At 56.4% G+C, this 20568-nt stretch overlaps 1 protein-coding gene across 1 annotated transcript; it reads left to right on the forward strand.

Moving 5' to 3' along the window:
* Positions 1–4427: 4427 nt before the first annotated feature.
* On the forward strand, positions 4428–18936 carry SLC6A7 (solute carrier family 6 member 7). The gene is made up of 14 exons (XM_040605104.1): positions 4428–4642; positions 10315–10495; positions 11207–11338; positions 11893–12127; positions 12648–12786; positions 13080–13214; positions 13876–13979; positions 14542–14666; positions 15051–15163; positions 15244–15375; positions 15742–15841; positions 16210–16310; positions 16527–16694; positions 17646–18936. The coding sequence occupies exons 1-14, from the start codon at positions 4610–4612 to the stop codon at positions 17856–17858; spliced, it is 1911 nt and encodes a 636-aa protein (XP_040461038.1). The 5' UTR covers positions 4428–4609; the 3' UTR covers positions 17859–18936.
* The last annotated feature ends 1632 nt before the right edge of the window (positions 18937–20568 follow it).

A 20568-nucleotide genomic window follows, 5' to 3' on the forward strand; every position in this document is an offset into this window, starting at 1 on the left:
CCCAGCCCCACTGAGAAGGGTGTAGATGCATGTCTCGTGGCATGGCATGGCTGCATCCCATCCTTTTGTCACCGGGAGGGCTGGCCATGCTGGGTGACCTGGAGGCTGCAAACTCCCAGCCCTGGGGACAGCTGGGGAAAGGGTGAGGCTGGGCTTGGGCTGGTGAAGGCCAAAGAACAAGGCCAGCTGCCCACGGACGTGGCCACCTCCCATTGGTGCCTCCTGGCCTCTAATCTCATTTTATGGCTGTTGATGGGCTGAATATCCTCCTTGTCCAAGAAAAGCAAACAGAGAATGAGGATGTGAGATAGTGCCTGGGACAGCTGGCATCAGTGCCTGACACTCTCCTCTCTCCATTCCAGCCACGTCCCGCTGGTCCTGCAGGGCACTGAGCGAGGGGCTGCCCTTGAATCCCTGCCCAAAGTGCTCCTTCAGCCCCAAAATGTGCCAAGTGTTGCCTGGGAAGAGGTGGGGATGTGTGTGCTGAGGTGCATGGGCAGGGCAGGTGGCTGTGGAGGGACACCTAATGCAGGATAAAGTCCTCATGGGTGGAGGAGATGGAGGAGCAGTGGCAGGATGAGGTGGCATTGCAGAGAGAGGGACAGAGCAAAGGGTTTTTTCCTGTCCTTGCAGCTGTACCCTGATGACCCCACACTCACTGGCACGGCATGTTGGGCTGCCCATGGCATGGGACCACCACCTCCCTGCACCCCTGCCAGGAGAAATGGGGTGTCAGGAGCTCAAACAGGGGGAGGCAAATGCAACAGGGCTGGTGCCATGTGGGAAAAGGGATGGGACTGGATGGACCACCTGCCCAAAGGGCTGGGCTGGACTGGGGAAACTGGGGCCACTTCTGTGCGAAGACTCCAGCGTGGTCCCCACACTGGGGGGCTGGCTCCTCCACACACACCCTCCTCCCTCACCAGGCTTTGCCTGCCTTGGACAGCCAGTTTTGTCATTGCCACGTGGGGCTGGTTGGTGGGATCCTGCCCTGGCAGGGGATGGGGTGGTGGCAGCCCAGCCTTGGGCAACACCGTCACCCGCAAGGGGGAAGCCTGAAGGGGAACGGAGTCCTGGGATGGTATGAGACGTGCGTCTCCCCAATTCCCCTACTGCGCTGGGGCACCTGTGGGTGGGGGAGGGGCTGGGCCAGAGGGAAGATGCTCCGCCACCCACCCAGAGAAGCTGCGGGTGCCGTTGACAGGATGAAATTCCAACTGATACCCTAATCTGGTGCCTGCCTGTTTGCACAGCAGGGTAAAAGTCCAGCGAGCCATGGGCTGTGCCCTTGGGTCCCTGCCGCCTGTGTGTGCACAGGGAGCCGGCGCTGGCGGGAAGAGGCAATAAACGGGCCCACACACCCAGCCACCCCTTCCCCCAACACACACACACCCCTTGGATGGGTGACGAAATGCATCTGCTGCATCCCTGCTCCCATGTCCTCCCTGCCTCCTTCCAGCCACCATTTGAACAGGGATGGGCAAGCCTGCCGGTCCCCCCCGTGCCAGGAAAGGGGCTGGTGGACCCCATGTCCCCACCAGCTTTGGGTTCTTTGGTCCAAACCTCCTGGACATGTGTCACCTTGATGGTTGCAACCCTGGCAGGTGACAGGCACTCAGTTTTAGCACCTGAAACAGCTGCCTCCCGAGTTGCATGGCCCCAGATGGAGCCTGGTCCTTATGGGCACAGTGTGGCCCCATGGCCAGGGGACCCTGGGGACTGTCCCCAGCAAGATGCCACAGTTTCTTCCTGTTCCTTCCTCTCCGCTTCCCACCAGCTCCTGCTGCCCTGCTGCACCCCTCCTCAGAGAAATCTTGAAATCATCATCAAAATAAGGCCGCACACGCACCAGGTGGCCAAAAGCGCCGCCGGCCCGCCAGCAGCCTCCGGCATGGCACACTTCCCAGCAGTGACTAACCAGAGCACCGCTGCTGTGTCGCCTTCCTCGTGTCTCACGGAGCGGATCTGGGCATGGTCCCATCTTGCTGCCAGCCACCTTCTCACCTCTTCCTGGGTGCCTACCGCCAGAATGCAGGTGGGATGCCTGAGCAGGGTGGGCAAGGGTGTTTCCCCAGCCTGTGTGCTACCCTCCCTTTTCCCACCGATGGCAGGCAGCATGGGCAATGCCAGTCCATGTCAGGCACTGCATCAGGATGGAGAGACGCGTGTTTGCTTTTCTGCAGCCCTACCACCAAGCTGTGCCCGTGCTTCAGCCCACGGAATGGAAAGGTTTACTTGATGTCCCGGGGGTGGCTTAGGCACGTGGTAGAAGAAGGTAAAGCTTGCTAGAAAGTGCTTGCAAGCCCCATGTGTGCTCCCTAGTGCCAGGCCCTTGGGGATCAGGGCATGGGCACACCTGTGCAACACCACTGTTCTCTGCCTGAGCTCTCCTGGGTCCCTGGACTGCACTGCTCCTCACGGAAACAACCTTCTGGCTCTTACTGCCTCTGGGGATGCTGTTCCATGAAGTGGGTCTTTTGCCGGCTCCAGGGCAGTGCAAGACTCAAGCCAGCTCTGCAGTGAAAATTGGAGCATCCCAGATAGCCAGGGTGGAATGTCTGCTCCCTGGTGGTCCCAGGCAATGACTGAAGAGCTGATGGTGCTAACCAGAGCAGCACCAGCTGAATCAGAAAAGAGAGCTCCAGATACAGAGCATCTCACCAGCAGTGGTGTCAACACAGACATTTCAGGGCAGCACCAGCCCTGGATGTCTCTGCTGGTAAATACTGCCCTGGAGGCAGGAAGGCAGGGGCTCAAAGTCTACCCAGGGAAGGGTGGGTGGTTTGTGCAGGGCTCAGACCATGCTGGCAACATGGGGCGGGGGCAGCTGTGGAAAGGTGGCACCAGCCTCTCCCCTCCCACGTTGCGGAGGTGTCTGTGGGAGACTTCTCTTTAGGTGGAACCCGAGGGAAAAAGCCAAAGGGCTGATACAGATCATACAGGCACAAAGCAAACAAAGCATCCCTGCCCCGAGCAGCAAGGGTGAAGCAGGGACAGTGCCCGATGTGGCCCCTGGTTGCCAGCCTGGCCAACTCCAGGCTGAGCGTTCCCTGCCAGCATCCTGGGAGAGGGAGAAGCGATGTATAAGTCCAAGGCAGGTAAAACCTGCGTGGGTAACTTCCCAAAGACCTTTTTTTTTTTTTTTTTTTTTGAGGAAGCTATGAGTGTGTGAAAAAATATGTTTGTTGGGTTACGTAGTTTGCTCCTTCCTCCTTTCCTGCTGGGAAATCTGGGTAAATGTTAGCTTTAAAAGACCCGCTGTGCAAACTCTAAGCCACTTCATTGTGTTGGACTCTGCAGAGATGTGTCTTTATGCTCAGGATCTGTTTCCTTTTGGGAAAAAATTTCAGAAGTGCTTGGAGAGCTGTAGAAGCACAACTGTCATTAGATGTCAGGGAGATTTGCTCTTACATTGGACAGACTGGGTCCTCTCAGTTCCCAGTTATCGTCCTCCACATCCCCAGTGCTGCCTGCTCAGTCTTAACCCTGAACAAAGCAGCTGGGGACAGGTCTGGGGCAGGCTGAGGCACCACAGAGCATTTGCAAGGAAAAGGGATGCACACACCCTGATGGACTGGGCACAGTCCAGGGAGAAAGTGAAGGACAAGAGAATATTATCAAGGGAAAGAGGTCTTCCTGTGGGTCCTCACACAGACAACAGCTCTGCTGGTACCACACTGGCCCTAGGGCATATGGGGTTGTCCCCTTCTGCAGCCTGGCACGAGACATTTCCAACCATGAAAGTGAGAGAAGCCACAGATCATCTCTCCGCCATCTCAATGGGGATTTGACTGAGCATGATGGGGAAAAGCTCACATCTCCCTGGGCTTTAGGGCTGTAGGATCCCACTGCTGACCCAACAGGGATGTCTGAACCCTGGAGATGTGACCTGTGCTCCAGCATTGGGCCCACGATATGCTGGACTCAGCTGCTTACCCTGGAGCCTGCCCGAGGATTGCTCTTGCCCCCAGAATGGTGGGATATGCTGGTCCTACCCAAAGGGACCGATGGCTGTTGAGCATCACACTCCCCTGGGCTAAGGACTGGGCTCAGATAGCTTGAGGAAAAGCCAGTTCTGACCTGCTGAGGCTCCAGCCGTGTCCTGCCATAGGAAAATCAGCTCAGAGCTGCTCAGAAAGATGCTGGGAGTTTTTGGGGTCTGCACTTGTGCTGCTGCCACCAGGCACGTAGGACCCCCAAGGTGCCCTGTGCAGGGTGCCTGCAAGGCCAGGCCCATCCCTAGGGAGACCTGACACATTCATGGCATGAGTAAAGTAGCAGACTTTCCTGGCAGGGGGCTGAAGTCCGGGACCCCTCCTCAGCAGGGGCGCATTTATCAGACAGCCCTTCTCCAGCCTGCCTAGAGCTGTCCCCTCCTCCCTCCCTGCTCAGCACGCAGCCATCCTCAACTCCAGGCAAACCTTTCCTCCAGCCTCGCTCCTCCCGTCCCCCCTGCCTCCCTCCGCCCCGCCAGCCCAGCCGGCAGGAAAGTGGCACCCCTCCTTGCCTGTTATCGCTTCGCCCGCTCCCCCTTCTCCCTCCCTCACGCCAGAGAAAGCGAGAGGAAAAAAGTGTCGGAGCAGAGAGCGCATAGCAACAGGATTCTGGGATGAAGAAGATTCGGCAGCAGCATCTCCGGGAGGTGAGAGCCGGGGAGTGGGGGTGACCCCGGGGCTGGGAGCCAGGGAGCAGGGGCAAGGGATGCCCATCACCTTGCCATCCTCTGCCCAGGGAGCCTCCGTGTGCAGCAGACAGACTTTTCCGTGGCAGGGATTGTAAACGGGGATAGCGTGAGCATGTGGGGCCAAAGCAGGATCATGGGGAGAGGTATGGGGGGCATTTTGTGAGCACTGCTCCTGCCTCGCTGCTATCAGTGGACCAGGGAGGCCCTGTGCTGCGGGCAGAGCTGCCTGCTGCCTGCTCCAGCTGGCTGGGTGCTCTCTCCCAGCCCTCCCCTGCCAGGAGCAGGTGCTGCCGCTGATGATTCATGTTGTGTCTGGCTGGGCAGCTGTGGGTGGGAACCCGGGGGTAGAGCCGGCTCCCTACAGCGTGGCACCCCGGGGATGCTGCTCCCTACAGCGTGGCACCCCGGGGATGCTGCTCCCACCAGCCCAGGGGGCTGGCTGCCTGCTCTCGGAGTGCGGGTGGTGATGAGGGGTTCCCCCCCAGCAGGATGAGCACAGGGAACTGGACAGTGCCTTTCCCACCTGCAGCTCACATCGCTGCCTCCTCCTTCTCCTCCACAGGATTTAAAAGGGTCTCGGTGGTGCTGGACCCTGAACCCTGGCTTCAGGGCAGAGCTACTAACACTTTTTATATCCTGCTGGAAACCCTTTTTACACCCATCCCTCAGGCTTTCCTGTCCTAGGCTCCCCTCCACTGCCACTTTGCTCTTACCAGGCTCTCTGAGTCCCTGTCTGCCCCCACGTTGGGGACCAAACTCCTTCTTGTGCCCACCCCATGTGGGGACATGACAGAGTAGGGTGGCAGAGGCTGGCATCCACAGCTCCCTCCTGGGGATTTGTAGCTGCTGCTGGTGTGTCAGCCCTTCCCTGAGCATCCCAGGTGGTGACCCAGGGCCGCGAGCCCCTCCGGCTCTGCCCTCTGCCAGATCGTGCCAGGGTGACTCCAGCCTGTGCCAGCTTCAGATGAACAAAAACCCAGGGAAGTTTCATCCCTGCCAGGAAATTCAGGAAATTCCTAGGATATTGGGACACGATGTGAAAAAGCCAGCAGTGGCTTGGTGAAAGCCAGCAGCTATCTGACAGCCCTGGCAACCTCAGGGCTGCCTACCTTTCTCCACTGTTGTTTGGAGGCATCGTCTGGCTCTTCCCTCTCCTCCTCTTTCCTAAAAATTGCTTTTTCAGATTACTTTGTGACTGCGAGATCCATTAAAAGTTGTCTTTGTCCCTTCCAAAGGCTTTCTGAGATACTTGAATTTCTCTGCTGCTGGTGATCCTGTTTAACATTTACTCAGGAATTCATTTAGTCCCACAGCGATCAGCTGGAATGGAAAGCAGATGTCTCTGGAGTTATTTTCCCCATTCCCAGTGCTGCTCAGGGCCCTGCTGCCCTTCATTACCCAGAAATACTCTTGCTGAGCTCCAGACAGAGAACCTGGTGCTCGCAGCCACCCTGCACCTCGGGACCACCATGTCCAATGCTGGCATTGGGCTTGCCTGGAGCTGGCTGTGGCCGATGGAGGAGTGTGCGCATCCCCAGTTGCAGCGCATGCCCTGGGACCCCGACAGCCTCCTCTCCCTCTCATTGTGATCCGCTTCCCACTGGTGAGCTGGGAGTTTTAAGCCTTCTCACCAGACATGTTTTAGACATATGGAAATTCCTCTTTAACAGAGGAGATCTTTCTCAGGCTTCTAAGGATTTCAGGTTGGCTTTTGCAAAATAGTATTTCCAGAAGAGCTGAGCGGATGTTTTATATTTGTTTGATTATTTGCTTTGGGGGTTATTTGGTAGGAATGGACTGAAGCCATGTGGTGGGAACCTGGATCTGGGCTGCCCCCCCCCCTGTAACCTGGCCAGGCTGCCAAGCAGCATCCTCCTGCCTGAGCCACTGCACCCCCCTGCCTGCCACAAACTGCCTCGAGCCGTCCCCGCTCCTTCCCCAGGGTTTTGGGATGGAAGACCATAAGCATCTGCCGCTGTGCATATTCCCTGTGCTTTGGACATTGCTGTAATGAGTTTGCTTCAGCCTCAGCAATCTCTAGCCCCCCACACCCCCTCTGCTGGCTCCAGCATCTTGCTCCCTCTCCTGGCATGTGCTGTGACCCCGGGCTGGGGGAAACCAGTTAGCACAGCCCTTTAATGGGCAATTCCGCACCACAGAGATGCTCCATTTACTTCACTTTCTAAGCGATATTACATTGGAATTATTTTTTATGCTGGTTTTTTTTTTTCTCGAAGAGATTAACAAGCAATTCAGACTAATCTGAAGTGATTCACACTTTACAGACGCACTGTGCTCGCACACAGCTGGGATCTGCAGGGGACAAATCTGGCGTCGGGTGGCATTTCTCCCAATGAAAGGCTGTGGTCCATGCACAAAACACTGACAAAATAAACCCACAGTGCCAGTTTGAATGGAGACAAAATATGAAAAACTAACTTTAATCAGGCTGGTTTTTTCATGGGTACAGCTGAGTTTTGCACTGGTTTACATAAATTGTTTTTTACAGAAAATAATTAGCATAGGGCAATTTCCTTATGGAAGCCAGCTCTTATCTTGGCAGAGACTAAAGTGCTTTTTCTTCTCGGTGACCTTTGCTTTGCTGACTTATTTGGGAGCATCTTCTGGTGAATAATGGAAAGTGATGCTGTGTTCAAAGAGGACGTGGTTGCCAAGGGAGCTGTTAGACCCCGTCTGTTTATAACTGCGAGATGGGAACCCGGTTTGAAAGGCGGCAGTTAACAGTGGAAAGCACTAGAGCAATATTGTAGCACTAGAGCACTTCAGCTGCTGCTGAAAAAGAAAATTCCTGTTATAACAAAGGCTGAAAGGGAGCATTAATCCTAAAAAAACCCAGCTGAAATCAAGGTGGTGTGTGAGATTTACAGCAGCCTGAAGTAGAGAGGTGTGGATGTCTCAGCTATTTGGGGCAAAGATGGGCTGGAATCCTTAAATAGTGCATTTTCCAATTCCTTTTAAGTCAGGCAAACAGGCCGGGTTTTCTTTGATTTCTATGAAAAGGCTTTGTTGGGGGCAATTTTGGCCATCACAGTCAGGGAGCAGCCTCCATGTGTGTTTTCCAGCAGCATCCCTGGCCCGTGCCTCCCCAAGCCACCCAACAGAGACCACAATGTCACCAACTGCGGGGTCTACCCAACTCCTGAGCAGTCTCTGCTTTCAGCTCTGGGGTCCCAGATTTAAACTGCAGAGCTCCAGCTGAAGATATTAATAAGGGGAGCAGTCATCACTGAGACGTAGATGACAAACTACATCCCGTGGCCTTTGAAAAGGGTGACTGAGATGGGGATGGGGCCATGTACAGTTTGGAAAAGGTCAGATTAGTTCCTTTCTTTTCTTTTTCTGGTTTCTTTGTTGATTTCCATGCTACATCTGATGGGTGGGCACCTGCATTTGATCAGGTCATGTGGCTCCACTGCTGCCCTCTTGCAGCTGTTTAGAATTAGGCAGAGGTGCAGGAATTAGGCGAGAGGATTTAATGATCTCCCAGCATCCCTGCCTGCTGTTTTTCTGCGGTGCAAACCTGGAAAGCAAGAGCGCTCCAGGCAGCGTGATGGACCAGAAAGCATATTTTGGGGGGAAGGCTGAACTGTGATGGCTCCAGAGCTTCTGTCCCCACCTGGCAGGGACCTTTGTGAATACAGCTTTTAGCCACTGGAGCTTTCAGGAGGGATGTTGCAGAGCAGTCTGTCCATCACCTGCAAGCACAGGCTGCTGTGGGTCGTGCCCGCTGTGTGTGCTGGGTTAGCAGGCATGGCCATGGTTTGGAGAAGTTGCTGAGCCAGAGAGCTGTGTTAAACAGCTGTAGGAGAGCTGCCAGTTAGCAACAGTATTATATTTGGGTCACATTTTGACTTTTCAGCCTGTGTTTCTGAAGCTTTTTCTTCTGGCCCTTGCCTTGTGATGGTGGCATCCAGCAGCGATAGGCTTTAATGGTGAGTTTTAGTTAAAGCCTTTGCTTGGGCTGTGCATTTCAGGTTGGCTTTGGGAAGTTTTCCCCGGCTCATCCTGTCCCTCGAGGGTTTTGCACGACGGCTCATCCTGTCCCTCGAGGGTTTTGCACGACGGGTGGGGACAGGTTCGCTTCCATATACAGTGCCTTCAGGCTGTGAGCAGCACGCATGTGGTGCCAGGGGCTGGAGGAGTGGGGTGCACCCTGTGAAAGGTGGGAGCCTATAGCCATCGCCAGCATGGCTCCTCGTCTCCATGGGAACCAGTAGCAAGAGCATCCCACAGTCCAGCAGTTGAGGAAGAGGAGGAGGAGAGGAGATAGCTGCTGCTTTCCCTGGGGGCTGCAGCAGGGCAGCGCTGGGCTCTGCTCACCAGCTCTCACCTCCTGGGGGATGGAGGTCTGCTGCAGGCTCTGAGCGCTTGTACGCACTCATGCAGGGGGACCCACAACTCCTGGATGATCCCTCCAAATCCAGGCCCCTCGCCCTCAGCCACATCCCATGGGCATGTTCCCTGTGACCCATGAACTCGGGAATATGGAGGTGGCTGCTTTTTTTTTTCCTCTTGAGTTCCCAAAAAGAAAGGAAGGTTCCCAAATGGGTCCCTGGTGCCTTGTTGGCAGGGAGCTCAGCACCCTTCTGCCTCTGTGCCTCAGTGCCAGCCAAACCCGATATAGTCCCAGGCAATGTGCAGTGGCACAGGGGCAGGATCCTCATCCCACCCCTTTTTTGCTGCCTGGCCTTGCGGAAGGGATATCTGCAATGGGTTCTAAGCTGAGCTGAGGCTTTCAGCTTTGGTGACTGCTGATGGGATGGAAGCCAGCAGGGATGCCTTCCCCACTCTCCCAAGGTCAGGAAACTGGGCAATTTCAGACAAACTAAAGATCTCACTGCAGACCTGATGTAAGCTGACACAGAAACACCAAGGAGCTTCCCCCTGGTGCATGACACCAACCTAAATGCATTGCAGGGACTGTGCCTCCCTCTTGCAGCGCTGAGGCAGGCAGGAAGGGAAGGGGTTAATTCCCTGCCTGCTGAGTAGCTGCCTGAGCCTCACTGATCCAGGGCAGATTAGGAAAGCTGGAAGGAGCTCTCTCAGCAGGGACAACCGGGAGTGCGTCACTAAATCCCCACAGCGTAGGCTTTTGGCAGTTGGAAAAGTGCAGGAAACCTACAGAGTGTTTAATGGCAGCCGAGTGCCCAGCATGGCAGGGGCGCGTGGGGCTGGGGTGCTGTGCTCCGGGACGGGATGAGGGTGGTTCTTCCCCTGCTGTCCTCACAGCCATACTCTGTGGGAGAGGAGGGAAGTTTATCATGACCCCTTGAAAGGATTTCTTAGGAAACTGGGGTTGCAAGATGACAGGTCCTGGCCTCTCAAGATGAACCAGGACCATCCTGCCTTTCCCAGGGGAGCTCTGGCCATGTGGGATTGCATTTATCCCTTTTCCTTGCTCAGCGGCAGAGCAAGATGTCCTCTGATCTGGTCACAGAGAGCTGCTGGGACAGGGTGTCCCCAAGGGACAAGTGTCAATGCTGTGACTTGGGGTCACAAATTCACACCCAAGCTTTCAGTTCTCCTTTCCTCTCTCCCACTCTTCATCCTTTGTTTTCATTCTTCCCCTGATCCCCGCCTGCCCTCTCCCATCCCCTGCTCTTACTCAGCCGGTGACACCAGAGCTCCTGGTGAGCCCCAGCAGCCAGGACAGGGACCTGGGCTCCGAGTGCCCAGAAGACAGAGGGAACTGGACGGGACGACTGGATTTCCTCCTTTCCTGCATTGGATACTGCGTGGGCCTTGGAAATGTCTGGAGGTTCCCCTACAGGGCTTACACCAATGGAGGAGGTACCTGAGCATCCTTTGGAGTGGCCACATCTGCCCCTCACTGAGCTGGGCTGGTGGGACATGTCTCTGAAGAGATGTGTCTTCCCCTCTCGGGGCTGGGAAGTAGTGTTCATTGTTACGGGGTGAAGCCTCCTGTTGCCCCCGATGCTTGCTATAGGGTTTTAACCACCTGTACCCATGTGTGGAAGGGACTCACCAGATCACCTCTGCACTCATGGCCTTGGAGGCATCCCCAGCTCCATGCTGGACTGGATACTGCCTGAGCATCCATCTCTCTTGGTTTCCAATAGCTTCTTGGGCTGGTGTCCTCCAGGACTCAGTGGGGTCACCAAATGCTTCCCAGGTATCAAAGGAGCAGAGCAAGCTTTTTGCAATGCAAGACCCCAGTGTAGTTGTGCAAATTGCCCAGCTTGTTCAACTACTCCCAGAGTAATTGCTTGCCAAATGCAATAATAACTGGAGAATTTCACAACATTTGTGAAAGATTCAAGGACAAAAGAGAGTTGGGGGCAGGGGGGAAGCAGGGCACTGGGTGGATCACAGACCCTTTCCTCCTGCGTTAGCAGTGAACTGCCACCCCTTGCTGTCTTCCAGACTGTGGCTTAGATCCTTCAGGGCCACAGAAAGCTGAATGAACATTATTCTCTGTCATAGATGGTCTTTAGGTGTTTGCTCTGTGTTATTTTTAGGTTTTTTTCTTGTTTCTTGCAGGAGCTTTCTTGGTTCCTTACTTCATCATGCTGGCCATCTGTGGGATCCCCATCTTCTTCATGGAGCTGTCACTTGGTCAGTTCTCCAGCCTGGGGCCACTCGCTGTCTGGAAGATAAGCCCTCTCTTTAAAGGTGCGTGAGTGAAGTCCAGAGCTTTTGCAAGACCTCTGGAAGAGCTGCTGAATGAGGACATGGACCAGCATCAGCATCCTATGATGCTCAAAGCTCTTGTTAGAATCAAAGGTTAAATCGTGGAGGAAGGTGGAGCAGGCTGGACTTCTGGGTTAGCTGTTTTAGTAGCTGCATGATATGTATGAGATGGATAGGTCTTTGAAGCTCTAGAAATTGTATGAAAATCGTTAAGCCAGTTAGTATACAAAATACTGCAACAAAGCTAAGCAATAACTGTTAAAGACAAAGGTAAGAATAAAGTTTTTAAAAAGTCAAATAAAATACTTTCATTCTCAACATTACGTTGGAGTAAAATCATCTGTACAATGCAATAGATCATCAATTCAGAGAAGGCATGTCTGGAGGGTGTAATGGCAATAAGAGGGTCCCCCCAGCAGGTGAACCTCTGACTGGTTAAATATTTGGCTGCTGAGATCCAGTGTCTGACCCTGGTTTTGGATTTGCTCTGCTCCAGAGAGATAGCTCACTCCTCCTTTACCCTCTCCCTCCTCCAGGCATTGGCATGGGCACCATCCTCATCGTCTCCCTGGTGGCCATTTACTACAATATGATCATTGCTTACGTTCTCTTCTACCTCTTTGCATCCCTCACAAGCGACTTGCCCTGGCAGCACTGCGGCAACTGGTGGAACACCGACCTGTGCCTGGACCACCACATCATCAAGACAGGGAACACCACCTTCCCTGTCAACATCAGCAATACCGTCAGCCCCAGTGAGGAGTACTGGAGGTAAAGAGGTCAGCCTGACCCGGCTGGCATCCAACTGGGAAGAGCATGAGGATAGGATGAGGGGTGGAGGGTCTGTGATGCACATCTCATGGCATGGTGGGCACTCATGGTTGGCATTGTGGGTGCAGTGATGGGCTTTCATGGGCAGCTGTGGGCGATATCTCAGTTTATCCGTTGGGATCATGTCCCTGGGATGTGGGAAGTGTCCACGATCTAGTGCTGCTTTGCTGGCCTGGAGACGTATTAGACTGAAATGCATCCCATGCCTGGACCAGCTGGGAATTTTCTCTCAAGCTGCCAGGCCATCCCCTCTGGGGTCTTTAATGCATGGTGGTGAAATCACACCAGTTGCTCCGCTTTCCCCAGCAAATAGCTGCCAGTGCCTTGTTGCTCTTTCATTGCTGGGACTTTCGACGAGGTTGTTTTTTGCAGCAGAAGCATTGCTACGTTCAGAGAGGGCCTCTGGAAGGAGGCGGGAGGTGTCCATGGCCTCTCACTAGTGACTCTCCTTTCTCCCTAGCCGGTACGTCCTGCACATCCAAGGGAGCTCTGGGATCGGGGATCCCGGGAGAATCCGCTGGAACTTGTGTCTGTGCCTGCTCCTTTCTTGGACTATCGTCTATCTGTGCATCCTAAAGGGAGTCAAATCCTCTGGCAAGGTGAGGGCTGCACAGTCTCTTCTGGGGGGGGTGATGCTCACCAGTGCCTGCAATTTTCTGCATATCTGGGAAAGTGAGACCCATAAACAGCTTTAGCTGGACACAGGCCACTTTGGGGATGGTTTGTGCACCCAGACACAGCAGGGCTGATGGCTCTCCTGCGTCCCGAGGACCCCAGCACTGCAGCATGATGCCAGGCAGTGCAGGGTCCCACTGTGGGGACAGGGCTGGGAGGGAATGCTGGTGCTGTGCTCTCGCTCCCGGCTCTCCCAGCTGGCTCTGCTCTCCCACAGGTCGTGTACTTCACTGCCACCTTCCCGTACCTCATCCTGGTGATGCTGCTTATTCGTGGCGTGACCCTGGAGGGGGCCTGGAAGGGGATCCAGTTTTACCTCACACCCCAGTTTGATCACTTGCTGTCTTCCAAGGTGAGCAGGACCTTGTGTAGTTTGTTCAAGACACAAAAATGAACCTTCTCCTGCCACCTCCAGCATGCAACAGAGGCAGTTCACTTACCCAGGTGCCTTTTCCAGCCACCCTCAACCTAAAGCCCTCTCTCTTGGTTGTTTCTAAACCCAAAGTGTTTGCCTTCCAGCAATCTGTCTTTGCTCCACACCTTGCCTATGCCACTCCTCCCACCTGGTACAGCCCTGTGCCTGCATTTCAGGCTCTCCAGGCAGGGAACAGTGTGCTTACCACCTCCCCTGGGTACCAGGACCGTGGGCAGGATTATCCCAGCCCCTGTGATGGGCTGGGGGGTGCTGGTGGGTGCCCATGATGGTTTTGGCTGTTCTGTTTTTCTCAAGCAATCTGTGGAGCAGGGAGTTTTCTTGGGACGTCAGTGTTGTAGCAGAGAGCACCCAGTTTGACAAAGGCGTTCAGTGCCATGCTGGGCTCTAAAATGCTCTTGTTACCCTTCTGCTAGCCAGCTGACCCACTATGAGCGGTGAGCATGTTAACAGGGAGAAAGGCAAAGACCCTGTAGGCTTTTGCGTGCTTGGATGGCTAGGGAAGCATATTTTCAACTCCCTTTTCCTTGGAGGAGGTTTCCAGCCCCCTGCTCTCCTCAGACCTGTTTCTTTCCCCCAGGTGTGGATTGAGGCAGCCCTGCAGATTTTCTACTCCCTTGGGGTAGGCTTTGGGGGCCTCCTCACCTTCGCCTCGTACAACACCTTCCATCAGAATATCTACAGGTGGGAGCCGGCTGCTGTCTTCTAAAAAGTGTGGGTTGGGGGGAGCCATGAAACCCTCAGCTGGTGGGTTTAAAGCCAGAAGAAGCACATGGTGCAGCACAGGGTCATCCAGCACTTGCTCGAGCATCTTACAGATACCTGGCAGCTTACACAGGCTCGAGAAGGACAGCAGGATCTGTGGTAGAAAACTCTGCTAAGCATCGAGGCACAGCACCTGGATCAGAAGGTTTGGGCTGTAGGTGCTCAAGGCTGGGGATATTTGAGGCTAGAGCTATGCATGTCACCAGCATCCATTGTGGGTCACCAGCAGAGTCTGGCTGTTGGACATCTGGGCTGATCCCCTCCACAGGGGAAAGAAAGCTTGGGAGGAACCCCCACAAAATGACCATGTCATTAGATAAATGTTCCTTTTGACCCTGGAAAGCACATGCCGAGAGAAGCCCTGGAGGAGAATCGCACTGGGTCATGTTACTGTGGCACCTGGGGCTGGCAATGCCACCGTGCACTGGTGCGGGGTGGGAAGGAGCAGGCACGTTCACAGCATGCTCTTTCTCCTCTGTAGGGACACCTTCATAGTGACCTTGGGCAATGCCATCACCAGCATCCTGGCAGGGTTTGCCATCTTCTCTGTTTTGGGATACATGTCCCAGGAGCTTGGGGTCCCTGTTAACCAGGTGGCAAAAGCAGGTGAGGTCAAACAGACACCCTTTCTCCTTCACCCTCTGCCTGGGTGCACTGTGCATCCCCTCCAGGATGGAAGGCATCTGAGGGTGTCAGTGTGAGGATGAAGCTGTGCACTCGGCTGACCAGGGGGAGGGAAGCGGGGAGACCGGTTCCTGTCGTGCAAGTGTTGAGTGTGCCAAGTGATGTCTAATAAAGGTCTGAGCAAGGAGCAGGCTGGTTCTCCTGTACCTCTCCACCCTCTGCTGCAGGACCCCTCCTGCCCATCTTGCAGGAGCCCTGTGGCAGGCCCCTGCCATGATGCCAGTCTGCTGGGTTCTCCTCCCCTCCATCCGTCCATGCCCCACACTGTCACCCCTTTTTCACCCTGCTGTCCTTTACCTCCCCTAGGTCCTGGCCTGGCTTTTGTGGTGTACCCCCAGGCCATGACAATGCTCCCCCTTTCTCCATTCTGGTCTTTCCTGTTCTTCTTCATGCTGTTAACCTTGGGCCTGGACAGCCAGGTAAGGACAGAGCCCACTGAGCCAGCCGCTGTGCCAGGCAGCCCGGGGGCTCAGGGGACCCTCTTCTCTTCTGCATGCAGTTTGCCTTCATGGAGACCATCGTTACGGCAGTGACAGATGAATTTCCCTACTACCTTCGGCCAAAGAAAGCTTCATTCTCAGCTGTCATCTGCATCGCCCTCTTCCTGATGGGGCTCATCCTCACAACAGAGGTAAGGCTGTGGGGCTGGATTCGTTGTGGGGACTGACTAGGACCTCACTTTAGGGAGAGCTTAGGGCAGGGGCCAAGTCTGCAGACACATGTATTCACGTCAGCTAACAAGGTGGAAGAGAGATGATCCATGAGCCTGGGCTTCCTGGGGATGTGAGGTCCAGGGGGAGCGACACTGCGTTATTCCTGTCCCTGCAACCAACCCCAGAAGGAAAGTGATGTCTCCTGAGGTGCCTGACTGTTGTCTTCCCCAGCGCCCACAAAGGGCCTCAGGGGATGTGTCCCCAAAAGCAGGAGGACGTGGGGGTGGGGAGTTTATCAGGACAATGGCCATGGAGATGCTGGCCGCTGCACTTTGCCTCCACAGGGTGGGATGTACTGGCTGGTCCTACTGGATGACTACAGTGCTGGCTTTGGTCTCATGGTGGTGGTGATCACTACCTGCCTCGTGGTGACACGTGTCTATGGTAAGGGTGTCTGTCACCACAGGGGCACGGGGAAGGGTGGGTTCTCTGTATCAAGAGACAGATTTAGAGGGAAAGGTAAGGGAGCCAGCAGCCTTAGAATGACCATGAAACACCTCTGCTCCCACCACTTGTTTCTTCTTGGCCATCACTGTATTCACCTCTCCTGAGATACTTGGGGTTCTAAACCTGGTCCCTCAGACAGCACCGGCTGGGGCCCCCCTTCCTGCATCTCCCAGCTGGGAGGGGACACCTCTTTGCTGTAGAGGATGCAAACCACCACTTTTGATCAGGGAAGAGCAGCCTGGTACAGGCATCTGGCCCGGGTGGGGGATCACAGTTTTGAGTCCCTTTCCCTCTCCCTCCTTCAGGCATGAAGAGGTTCTGCCGAGATATCCACATGATGCTGGGCTTCAAACCAGGGCCCTACTTCAGAGCCTGCTGGATGGTCCTGTCCCCAGCAACAATGATGGTAACTGCTCAGCTTGAGGTGCTGGATGGTGCTGGAAAGCCAAAGTGGTGCCAGCATCCCTGGTGACTTCCCATTGCAACAAGTCACTCTGCTGGCATCTCCTGCCCCAAGGACCATTCTGGTTCTGCTGGGAGGTCTCCATCTTCTCCAGGTCTTTTTTGAGCATGAGACCTTCAGAGGGCTCTCTGCTGACTTCAGTTTCTTGCCATCCCACAGGCTCTGCTGGTGTACAACATCATCAAGTACCAGCCCTCTGAGTACGGCAGCTACCGCTTCCCTGGCTGGGCTGAGGTCTTGGGCATCCTCATGGGAGTCTTCTCCTGCCTGATGATTCCCGTGGGCATGGTGGTGGCTGTGCTCCGAGAAGAAGGGACGCTGTGGGAGGTAGGAGGTGCTGGGGCCCAGCATTGCTGGGGAGCACCCCAGAAATGTGCAGGGGTGACGACGAGACCCTGTAAAACCTGTATTATCTGGAAATTTCTGCATCCTCCCTCCTGGAGGTGTGTGCCTCCCCCCCTCCTTGCTGCCCATGGGGTATGAGAGATGGCATGTCCCAGGGCATTTCCAGCAGTGCCCCTTCCCACGATGCCAGGCAGGCACCGAGTCTCGCTGCTTCCCATGCCCCTTCCAAACCAAGCTTGCTATGCCTGGCCCTGTGGGGAAGGACGTTGTCCCTAGCGTGGGGCAGGTGCAGGCACATGGGACTTTGCACCCATTTTGCAGGAGCAGCGATAGAGCAAGGCAGGCAGCTGCCAGAACATGCAGGCGGCCACAGGCAGCACAGGTGGGATCCCTCTGCTGAAAGACTTTGCCCAGGAGCAGGTTATGAAGCCGCTGGCTGGTCACAGCCTTCCCAGCCCGGCTGGGCTTTGCTGCTCTCCCCAGGCTGCAAAAAGCAGAGGCAGCAGGGCTTGCTGCCCTCCCCAGGCAACAACTTGCCTGCTGGGGCACTCACTGGCTGCAGCCCGGCTTGGTGCAGCCGTGGGCACAGTGGCGTGGCCAGGAACTGCCTTGGCTGAGGCTGACCCCTTGTCTGGGTGGCTCTAACCCCACACCGCAGGGCTGCAGCCCTGCCATAGCTCCTAGCTCCTGCAAGCCCTTGTGACCAGCACCCACAGACCACAACACCTGCCCAGCACACAGCAGGGCACTTACCCAGAGCCACTTTCCCAAAAAGCTTCAGGACAAGCTTTTGGCCCCATCCCATCCTTATCGGAGGCTCTTCCAGTCCCTCAGGGCTGACAGAGGACACCATCCCCTGGGAGGGGTGGGTGAGCTGCTGGATGGGGGTGCTGGTGCAGGGTGCCTGTGCTCGCTCTGCCTGTCTCCTTGCAGCGAGTCCAGCAAGCCAGCCGGCCCGCCATGGACTGGGGCCCGTCGCTGGAGGAGAACCGAACGGGCATGTACGTGGCAAGCCTGGCCGGCAGCCAGTCCCCCAAGCCGCTGATGGTCCACATGCGGAAATATGGGGGAATCACCAGCTACGAGAACACGGCCATCGAGGTGGACCGGGAGATGGAGGAGGAGGAGGAGGAGTCCATGATGTGAGGGGACCGAGCACCCCGTAGGCTGATGGGGGGCTCACACACACTACCACCCCCCCACACCCCCCCAGTTTGCACAGGTTGCACTGCGGCACTTCAGGACAGCTTGGGGGGTCTTTTGGGGAGCAGTTGGGAGCTGCCGACCCTGCCAGCCTCCTCACCACCACCCTGGCCCCACCAGGACGGAGCTGGTGCCTGTCCCACTGCCCCCAAGGTGTTTCTGTTCAGTATGGCAAGTTGTGTGGTGAGTCTGTGCGGCTGTGTGATGGCGTCTGGGCTGCCTCACTCCCACCCTCCTCCCCAGCCCTGCCCTCCCTGCGCAGGGATGCTCGGACAGCAGGGATGTTCAGGCTGCAGGAGGTGGGGAGAGGAGGAGGTCCTCTGCATTGGTCTTCTCTGCTCGTGTGTATTTAACTCCAGTAACCCACAAACACGTGTGGGAAAGGACTGTGATATTCTCCATGCCCTAAGGATGGTGTGTGCAGGCCCTCCACTCACACAGAGGTGCTCCAGCAAAACCAGCACAAACCAGTGCCCCATTAAAGAAATCTGACCAATTAAAATGAGCAGCTAAAAACGATTAGAAGGGGATGAAAACCAAAAAAGCTTTATGAACAAACCAGCTTGGGCCTTTCCAAGCTTGTAGATTCCTGAGGGACATCAGTGGGTCAGGGCAGCTCTTCTCCACTGGTGCCTGTCAGGGCTGGGGTGAGCTGAAGGGAGGGAAGAGGCTGGGTGACCTGTCCCCTACGTGTGCAGGAGGTCAGGGACAGGTCTCAGCTGGACTCAGAGCCAAAGGAGGACCTGTGTCCATCTCCGAGGGAGAGCCAAGGGCTGTCCCTAGCACCGAGTGCTGCTTTTCCCAGGGAAAGGCGAAGGGCTGGGTTTCAGCACCTGCGTGTGATTTTGGGGTAGTTCAGCCCAGGGAGAATCCACCTCCTGCCCATGCTGCTGGCCTGGGGGGTGCCGGTGAGCTTCTGGATGGGGCTGTCTGGACCTGACGCTGCCAGTTCCCATCACCCTGATGTCATGTGTGCCTTCTCCCGTGTGCTGTCAGCTTGCCATTAAAAAGTGGTGTGTGACACAGCCTCTCCGGGGTTATTCAGGGGGTTCCTCAGCATGCAATAAGGGCACATCTAGAGGGGCTTCCAGGGTTGGAGGGGCACAGACCCCCTGGGCTTTGCCCTGCAAACCTCAGTCCTGGTCAGGTAAAAGCCACAAACCCAGGACAAACAGAAAAATTATGGTTTGTGTGTGGTTTGTGCATGCGGCCCTGGTGCACCGGGCTGTTAACCCTATGGGCCATGCTGCCCTGGGCCCAGCACCATGGGCTGAGCCTCCAGGATGAATCCTGGTGTGAGGCTGCAAATTTCTTTAAGAACCCTTTCCTATGGTGGAGGAGATTTAATTTTTGCCTTTGCCACTCCTAGGGTGTAGGCCTTCTGCCCGCCTGCCTCCCCATGCCCGGGGATGCTGAGCTCCCTCCCCAGCCAGCCCTGTCCTTCCTTGCCCTGCAGGACCACTGGTGGCTTTCCATGTCCTTCTCACCATAACCCACCACAGCTGCAGCCTGCGGGGAAGATGGGGGTCCCCCAGCCCCAACTTCCCTAGGCATGTGGGGCTGACAGCACGACAGCACTGCAAAGCACCTTCAGCTGCTAGCCCCTGGGTTAATCATTAGAGGCCATCATAAAAGCATCGCTGATGGAAAGTTCAGGCTGTGGTGGCTGGGGAGTGGGGAGGGCCTGCCATAAACATTTATGGCCCCAATGAATCCCTCGCTCTAACCTTGACACTATTTACTGAGCAGGAGGCCTCGGGAGGTCACGGTGTTGCTCAGCCATAGCTGTTGGTGCTGGCCGGGGAGCCCAGGCTGGGATGGCCCCAGCAGGGGCACGCACAGGGGTCTGCGTGGTGTGATGGAGCCGGTGATGGACTTGGGCGTTTCGTGATGTTGCTGCTGGCCACAATGTGCTAGAGCCACCAGGAGAGCCTGGTGCCTTCCCACGCCGTGGAGAGGGAGGTGCTTTGGGCTGACCAGGCTGGTCCGGTCCTGGTGTGGCTCTGACCTTTTCCTACCCACATGGGGTCCCGCCACGTTCCCTAAATCCTCGTGTAAACCCGGCATCCTCTGGGGTCTCCCTTGGCAGCTGCCGTCAATCAGCGCGGTGCTGCGCAGGGACACGGTGGGAGTGAAGCCCCTGGTGCAAAAGGTGCCGGGGTGATGGCACAGCCGCAGGACATGTCCCTGGGCCGGGGCGATGCCATAGCCGGAGAACACGTCCCCTGGGCCACGTGTGGCTGTGCACGCCGAGGCTGGTGGCAGCACGCCTTGCTCCCGGCCGCCGGGGCAGCCGTACCCTGCGCGGCAACGTGGCCGGGGATGCCGCACCGCCCCCACCCCCCGTCCCCGCGGCAGGGACACCCCCACCCGCCGCTTTGGGCTGCGGCGTGTCCCGCTGCTCCCCCGCGGAGCCCAGGGCGAGACCCTTGGGCTGGCGGGGGGCGGCCGGGGCGCGGGGGGGTGCCCGGCTCCCTGCCCCCCGCCCTGCGGCGCCGGCTGGGGAAGGGGCGGCCGGGCGGGCCGGTGCTGACACCTGCTGGGGCCGCCGCGCATGGCAGGCGGCGGGGGGGCTCCCGTGCGCCGGCCGGGCCCCGCGGCGGGACCGGCGTGTGCGGGGCAGGGACAGCCCGGCCCCCGCAGGGTACCAGCC

Source organism: Falco naumanni, chromosome 8, assembly GCF_017639655.2.
Source record: "Falco naumanni isolate bFalNau1 chromosome 8, bFalNau1.pat, whole genome shotgun sequence".
NCBI classification, from domain to species: domain Eukaryota; kingdom Metazoa; phylum Chordata; class Aves; order Falconiformes; family Falconidae; genus Falco; species Falco naumanni.